The following is an 8,927-nucleotide window of genomic DNA, read 5'->3' on the forward strand; positions in this document are numbered from 1 at the left end:
AATGACTGAACAAATGAGTATTGGAATGTGAAAGATGTAGAGTCCAGAGAACTAGGTCGACATGAGAAGTTTGAAAATATAGGTATACACTTTACATGCTTTGTACAATAAGGTAAGATACAGAAATAATTTAGTCTTCACACTCCACCTTCTATTCCTTGATGAAAACAAATTTGCCTGCCTTAAAATTTAATTTAAAAGAAAGGAATATAAAAAAGGAATGCATTTTGTTTTTAAATATAGAAAAACATGTTTTATTAAAAGCTAGATTAACACTTAAACAGCCTCAAATATCCATCTGAAATGAAACAACTTCTATCAGTTCAGTGACACAACTCTTTAAATTTTCAGTAGCAAAATATATTCCACGAATGTTTCATCCTTAGTGCTGAAATCTATTTATCTGGGATAATAAGAGGAATACATTGCTCTATGCCCTATTCAGAGCTAAATTTCTGGGTTTTTTTTTTCAGTACTGTACTTTTCAGTATTTTTTAAAGTAGAGTTTACCCTAACACTGAGCTTATTAGCACAAAAATAAACTTGTAACAGGTTGGGGGCTGTTATATGAAAAGTAAACTTGTAACATGTTGGGGGCTGTTATGTTATCTTGACGTTTTTGCTATAAAGATTATATGAACAGAGGATTTCAAATGTGAAATTCAAAGTGTCATTTCTATTCATGATGATGTCTTGTGTGGATGCTTTGCATTTGAAGCAGAAATTATTTCAACAAGAACAATGTTTTGTGTGTGTGAAGGAGAGAATATTGCTAGGCCTAGATTTTTATTCATAGTGATACCTAATTATTTTGATGCTTAAACTCTGTATTGCAGTTATTTGCTATGTTTTCCTTTGAAAGAAAAAAAAATACAATTTGTTTGTGATTAGAGAGACTTAAAATCTATCAATAAAGCAATTGTGCTTTGAGAAATATTCTCTGTTTTTCTGTAGCAAATGAATTGGAAAACACATTTGGAGTACTTCCTGAATTAATGGTATGTCTGATTTCAGTTGAAATTAATGTTTCCAGCAACTATTTTTCTTTCTACTTTACAGATTGGTTTGGTTTCTATTCAAGAATTACAGCAGGATCTCTTGCTTAAGGAAAAAATTCTTTCAAAATCTTGGAAAGCGTTAATAAATTTAATTCAAGGAAAAGATAATAGTACATCAAATGCAGTGGAGGTAAAATTAATCATGTGGCCATTTTATTACTTTATGAGTTGAAATTCTACAAGCTGTGAAGAGTTATTTAAATTTGGCTCTTGGAATGTATTAGAAATTGTTCCTCAGTGGATCAAAAAGAAAAGTGGCAGGGACTATAGTGGTAGTCTTTTATGGCTTTGAAAAATATTTGATTAAGGAGCCAATATTGCACCAATTTTCATATAATTTTATAGGACATTAAATCTTAATTAAATTAAAACTTGGTTTTAAAGAACTTTGGAGAATAAGTTCTTTTGTTTAAAAAGGATTTAGCTATTGAACTTTTTTATTTGTATGGTTTGGATAGAAATTATTCCCAAATTGTATATTTCTTGGGTTTGTAAATAGAATATACTGAGCATCATTTAACCTCGTATTGGTGATGCTATAATTTTGGTATTAGTGTTTGATAATTGTTCTTTTAGCCAGCTGAATTTTTCATTTCTAAGGATATTTATTCCTCTAGTGAATGTCTCCACATTGTTGTTTTCTTAGCCCTTTTATCTACATTTTATAATTTCATTCTTTTTTTCTTGTGATTGGCCATGATAAGAATCTATTTAGGCACCTTAGTCATGCCAGTACAGTAAATTGTAAAGTTAGCAAAAACGTTCAGCTATCATAAAAAATCGTATTGATGCATATTAATTATATACAGAGAAGGAGCAGCATAGAAATGTTACGAATAAATCAAGAAAAGCCTAACATAGAGAAACTTAACATTTTTTTCTCTCAAGTCCCTTTAGTGCTTAGTTCTGACTTGCTCTAAATTGGCCAATCAGTCTCCCTTTTCCCTTCCCATAGCACCTCAGTGATTTTGCTAATATTAAAAAAGGAAAGGACTGTTCAGAAATTAATCTATTGAAGCCACTATGTGCAAGGCCCTATTTTTAGCCCTTTGCATTGTTAATAAAAGAAAGACCCTGGCAGGTAGTAATAGCTTTGTCAGGTTTCAGATTTAGCTTGTATCCCATCCCACAGCTACTGGCAGAAGCTTCAGAGTACTAAGACTGTGTTAATCCACTGTTGTGTAAGTGCCCATATCTTTTTGGAGTAATTACCACATAAAGAGACAGTGGAGAGTAATGGTTAAGTAAGAGCGTGGTCCGTGAAACCAGTCTGCTTCAATTCAAACGCAACTCTGCCACTTGCTAGCTGTGTGAACTTGGTGTGTTACTTGACCTCCCTCATTGTGCATATCTGGAAAGGTGGGTGATAATGCAGGCAACCTAGGATACTAAGGTTATTGTGAGGGTTGGAATGAAGACATGAATGGATTTAGGACAGTGGATGACATAAACATTCAAGAAATAGTACATATTATTATCATTGCCTCTACTCCCACTACTACTATTTCTATTTTTACTATAAATCTGTATGGTGTGGAAATGACTGAATGTGGCCTGGATTTTAAGAATAAAATTTTACCAATAATGTATAAACAGTCCAAAGATAAATTTAATCAGTTTTGTTGATATGAATTTTATAGTCCTAGGGATAGGGCAAGTCACTGATAAAATACAGATTGGATTATTTTCAGTATACTTGGGATATACTGTATACTGTCTGACTTTTTAAAAATAGACTCCAGGTTTTTATTCCCACTGCCTCACTGTTGGTTAACTCATCTTGTTCCAGTCATGGTGTGCTTCTTATTCTGAGTAGATAGTTAATGTGTATTTTATAAATTTCATTTACTAAGTTATGTATAATCAATAATATGGCATATTATAATGTATTTTTAAATGTTTAAGCAATAAGACTTGACCAAAAGCTGATTTACATTACTTTAGTTTTGGTATATTTGGTACATTTTTTTTGTAATCAGTTGTTAAACATATTTTTTCTATTAGGATTTTCTTGTTCCTTTTTGTGGTAAAGAAGAAAATAGTATCCATACCTCTGATGATAAGTTACCAGAAAATTTTCAGGATTCAGAACAGCTAGTAGAGAAGATCTGGTATCGTGTGATGGATGATAGCTTAGTTGTTGGCGTGAAAATCACATCTTCTTTGAAGCTGTAAGTTTTGACATGATACTGCTATACTGATACTCTAGACCAGTGATGGCGAACCTTTTAGAGCTTTCAATGATACAAACAGCCCACTGTGGCATGTGTGCCATAGGTTTACCATCACTACTCTAGACCGGTGCTGGCCAATAGAAATTAATGCAAGCCACTTGTGTTTTTAAATGAACTAGTAGCCACATTAAAAAAATGTAAATAGAAGCAGGTGGAATTAATTTTAATGATATATGTTTTTTTGAGACAGGGTCTCACAGTGTAGTTCAGACTGGCCTTGAACTCACTATGTTGCCCAGGCTGGTCTCAAACTTGCAGCGATCCTCCTGCTCCTGCGTCAGCCTCCTGAGTGCTGGGATTATAGGAGTGCACCACCACACCTGGCCATAATATGTTTTATTTAACCCAATATATCAAAAATATTTCAACATGTAATTGATTAAAAAATGTTAATGAAGTACTGTAGTTTAGATTTTTTCCATACAAAATTTAAAAATTTCGGTATTTTGTATATCTAACACATTGCAATGCAGACGGCACATTTCTAGTGGTCCAAAGCCATATGTGCCTAATGCCTACTCTCAGCCAGTCCTACTGTGGAAGTATCTCTTTTACACAATGCATTGAGTTAGTAGTATGAAAAGGGTAACCTTTACAAAATCAGGTTGCTGTAGTCTCATGGTAGAGATAATTAAGCAACACACAAAACTTTCTATCAAAACATTTAGAAGTATGAGGAACATTTAGAGGCTATTGACTAGCATTAAGTTGGTGCAAATTAAGTTAAGTAACGATGTCTCTCTGATCATAGAGGATATTCTTTTTTGGGCTTTGAAAATCATGGGTAAAAAAGTAATGTTTGTGTTGTCTGCAGTCTAGCAAAGAGTTCTTTAGCCAAAACAGACTAAATATAGGTCTTACAGTGCTACATTTGAATCACAACTATGTGAACAGAGAGAGACAGAGAGACAGAGACAGACAGACCAGGTAGTGCCTTGTAATAGTTGGAGAGACAATGGCAGTATATTTGAGCAGCGTAACAAAGTATGGAATCCAGACTACTTATCTAGTGGCTTTGAGATATCGATTCATTCTTTTGTTTCAGTGAATTCCTAAGGTGTTTTAGGCTAGTTGATTGTATGAATATTTTGTCTCTTTTCTTTAATGTGGTGAGGTATATTAACCAGTTTTCTGTTGTAATTCCAGTCTTGCATTATTAAGATAAATCCAAATTCATGATATCATTTTGGTGCATTGATGAATTTGGTTTAATAATGTTTGGTCAAGAATATTTGCGTGTATGTTCCTGAGTGAAGTTAGCTTAAAATTTTCCTAAATGATACTTACTAGGTTTTAGTATCAAGGCTAAACAACTTTGTTTATCTTTTTGAGTTGGGGTCTTGCTCTGGTATCCAGGTTGGCCTGAAACTCTTGGGCTCAAGTGTTCCTCCTGCCTCAGCTTCCTGAGTGTTGGACTATATGAGTATATCACCACACCCAATTTATACTACTATATAAATGAATTGAAGCTTATTTTCCTTTTTGAGAATTATTTCCTTTTTTTTCTGTTCTCTGGAATAGTTTGTATGAATTTAGAATTATCTGTGCTTTAATATTTGGTTGTACTTAGCAGAAACCTGGATGTTTTTATGAGATAAATTTTAACTTCTGATTTAATTTTTGAGAGTTATGGGATTATTCTGGTTTTATTCTTAAGTGTACTTTGCTAATATTTTCCAGTAATTTATTAATATAAATTGTTCTTAGGAGACTCAGGGATTTATCAACTGTATTGTCAGAAATTGCCAGTTGTTTTTCATTTCAAACATACATCTCTTTTTCTTGACTAATTTTATCAAAAATTTATCTTACTAATCTTTTCAAGTAATTGTTATATTGATCTTCAATTGTATGTTTCCTGTTTTATTAATTTCGATGTTTATTATTTTCTTCTACTTGGGACTTTTTCTGTTACTCTTTTTCTAACTATTTCATTATAATGTTACTAGAAACAGATTTCTTTGATTCGCCATTAGGTGTTGAACTTCCTGGCCCTGAAAATCGATTTTTTTTTTCTGCCAATTCAAGAAATTCTTTAATATTATCTCTTCGGACATTGAAATTTCCTGATTTGTTTACTGAAGGAATACCATGATTGCTCATTTTATACTTTATATCTCTTCTCTTTCCTATTATTTTCTGTTCATCTCTCTGTGTAAATCCAGGTAGTTTCTTCTGATGGATAGATATTCCGTTCACTAATTTTATCTTTAGTTTTCTCTTCAGTTATTTAATCTACTCTTTGACTTTCTCATTTTTTATTATCATTAACATTTATCTTAAGTTCTGTTTGTTCTTTTTCATATCTGCCTGGTTTTTACTGTCTCATTTTCCATTTCTTTTTTATTTCTTTAATATACTAAATATAATTGTGTTGGTACCTTGGTACTTGTCGTTAATTGGTTCCAGGAGGCACAATGAGTACCAAAAATGACAACTACTAAACAAATTGTTTTGTCTGGGAAGGGTAGAGAGTCATGAGGCAGTATTGACATTGATGAGTCATAGCTTGCAGGTCAAGTACCAAACCAATGACAGAATTTTTGTGTCAAAAACATCGAGTACCAAATTCAATGAGTTTCAAAACAGTCTAGTACAAAGGTATGACTGCACTTTTAAAATGTTTTTGTATATAGAAGATTTCAAACATACTGAGAGAATACTCTGGTGAACCCTATCTGCCTATCACCGATCTCCAGTAATTATAAACTTGTTGGTAATCTTGTTTCATCTCTACCTCCATTCACTCCTCACTCCCACTCTGCACATTATTTTGAAGCAATCGGTGGCATCATATTTGATTCATAAGTATTCCAGTGTATATATTTAAAAAATAACTTAAAATGTATATAATCACTCCTAGGAATTAATAGTAATTCATCCAGTAAATGTTCAAATCTCCTACTTGTCTCAATTTTAAAGTAGTTTGTCAACTCAGTAACCACATAAAGACTATAAATTGGACTTGACTGATATCTCTAAGTCCCTTGTATTCTATAAATACCCTTTTCAAGTTTGTGTGTGTGTGTGTGTGTGTTTCTCTTGTAATTGTGTGTTCTGAAGAAACCAAGGAGTTTGCCCTGTGAAGTTCTGTAGACAATTTTGCTGATTTCATCCTGTGGCATTGCTTCATGTATTTCTCTGTCTCCTTTATTTCCTCTAAGTTAGTAGTTAAGATCTAGAGCCTGAATCAGATTAGTGCTTGAAGTTTTGAGAGAATACTTACTAGATAGTGTTGCTTTCTTCCACCTGTAGGCATAGGAAGACGGATTATTTTCATTTTGTGATATTAGCATCTCTTGATGATCATTTCTTAGTTCTATTGTTTTATTAGTATTTGCAACATGATGATACTCTAGTTGTATTATTGCTTCTTTGTTTATTAGCGAGAATACTATCAAGAGAAAATTTCTTCTCATCAGTTACTTAGTTACACTCTCAAGTGTAGTTTGTCATCTAGAGACTGGAGTTTGGATCTCAGTGTTGCTCAGTTGCTCCTTAGTGGATTGATTTTTCTATGCCTTTTTAGTGAACAGAGGTAGAAAATATGTTTTTTGTTTGTTCGGTTGGGTGGTTTTTTTGTTGTTGTTGTTTTAGTGATAAAACACAGCATAAATCTATGCTGATATTTCTAGTTCAAACTAAGGACTTCAGAGTCTTTACTTATCACTACTAATCTTGCATGTGTGTCCCCTATCCCCCTGGTGGACAATCACAATTTTCAAAAAGTGGCACCAGCATAATTACTCATTTGCTTCATTCCATAATATATATGCAATATTTATAAAATAACAATACCAACAATATGATTATGACAAATTAAGGTTTCATTTTAAATCCTTAGTATAATCCATTAGATATGTAGTGAAATACCTATGTGCTAAAGTAATCCCAGCACTTGGGAGGCTGGGGTAGGAGGATTCTATGAGTTCGAGGCCAGCCTGGGCTACATAGTGAGTTAAGGACTTACATAGTGAAACACTGTCTGAAAAAATAAAATGAAAGAAAATTTAAAAAATCAAGTCCTCTCTTTGGTCGTGTCATGTTTCTCGTCTCTTTTAAGTTGATAATGTTGGCAGTGTTGGAATGTAGTAAAATAAGCAAATGTATCATAATTTGATACTAACGTCATGATACTAATGTATCATATTTGTAAATTATTAGAAATGTAAATCTGGGAACATGCTGAAGGGTAAACAGTATTCTATATTAAAAAGCAGATTTTATTCAAGTCATTTAGGGGAGTACAAAAATACAATTTTTACTTTGAGCCATTTTCATTCTAAATATTACCAAAACAAAGTGTTGAAAAATGAGCAAAGTTTTTCTTTAAAAAGACGGTGGGGGAAATACCTAAAAAAAAAAAATCTAGGTATTATTTTATCATTCTTTTTTCTTAAAAAATTATTTTCCAAAAGTCTAGCATATTTTCCATGCTTTTGCCTGCCTATTTTAAGAGAAGTACTATTACAGGAGCTTTAATAATTTGACTTTAACTCTTTGATATAGTTTACATTTGAAATGATGTTTCTTAGGAAAGGAGAGAACAAAAATTATTGTTGTTGTCTATATGGCAATTAATCATCTATTGATTTTTTAAAATGAGCTTTTAAAATAAACCAACTATATTTTTTTACAGGTCCCTGAATGCTGTGACTTTATCACTGTTAATGGATCAAGACTTTAGCTCCAGTTTTCAGCTTATTAAGTGTCAAAATAGGGTGATTAGTTTGAATACAGATTCTTTCCCAGCACCATACTTGATACCACATGAAGTGGGATCAAAGGCAAAAAAGATCAAGTTGATCTCTGATAGAAAGGAAGAAGAAAGCTTTGTTTGTGAACAGCCATCTAAGAAAGAGTGTGTTCAGATAATTACTGGTGTAACATCTCTTTCACCGCTTTTAGCATCCAATAAATTTTGTTGCTTTGTGCTGCTACAACTTAGGGAAAGAAAAAATGGTAACCATCCTGAAGATCATTATATTCCGTGTGGCAGACTTTTTTTAAGTTTAGAAGATCTTTCAAGTGGGAATTATCTACTGACATTTCCAGAGAACAAACCAATAGGTAATTTTTGTTGATGCTTTTTAATCATATATTTATTCGATCTAAATTTTAAGGACTGTTTATTTTATAATGGACAGAGTTTAATGGTAGAATTTGTAACATGTTTATCTTACAGAACACACGGAAGATCTATTTGCATATCTTGCAGTATTGCACAAATCTTGTTTTCAAATCACATCACCTGGATATGTCCTAAATTCAATGATGGTGTGGCTCATAGAACACATGAAAGGTGAAGTAATCAAAGAATTTCCAGAAATGTGCTTTTGTAAAAGGCCAGGTAATTTCTTTGGGACACTCTTCAGATGGAAACAAAGAAGACTATTTGAAGGAATTTTAACAATCTATTCCAGGTAATCCACATCACATTGTAATCAATCCAGAGAAGTTAGTTATGTTTGAGTGTGGTGAATGCATGGGCCAAGCGTGATTCCCATGTAAAGTTCCGTGCTGTGGTGGGACACCCATGGTCTGGTACAGCATGAGTGGACAGGTGTGGCATCAATTAGAAACTGACCAACTCTACTTTCATTTTATGTTTGAGTTTGGCTTTTTCTTAGAGCCT

The 8,927-nt window shown here is 32.8% G+C and overlaps 1 protein-coding gene across 2 annotated transcripts in view; it reads left to right on the forward strand.

Annotated features, from left to right (window-relative positions):
* Fancb (FA complementation group B) overlaps positions 1-8,927 on the forward strand; it is a 40,417-nt gene that overhangs the window by 14,695 nt on the left and 16,795 nt on the right. The window contains exons 5-8 of one of the 2 annotated variants that reach the window (XM_004874860.3): positions 1,060-1,188; positions 3,063-3,229; positions 7,932-8,362; positions 8,478-8,715. In XM_004874860.3, the coding sequence (XP_004874917.1) occupies positions 1,060-1,188; positions 3,063-3,229; positions 7,932-8,362; positions 8,478-8,715 (965 nt within the window). The remainder of the gene's footprint in view (positions 1-1,059; positions 1,189-3,062; positions 3,230-7,931; positions 8,363-8,477; positions 8,716-8,927) is intronic. The other variant, XM_087193717.1, reaches the window with a different exon arrangement.

This window comes from Heterocephalus glaber, unplaced genomic scaffold, assembly GCF_053883595.1.
Source record: "Heterocephalus glaber isolate CG9 unplaced genomic scaffold, H.glaber_assembly_v1.0 deba00001594, whole genome shotgun sequence".
NCBI classification, from domain to species: domain Eukaryota; kingdom Metazoa; phylum Chordata; class Mammalia; order Rodentia; family Bathyergidae; genus Heterocephalus; species Heterocephalus glaber.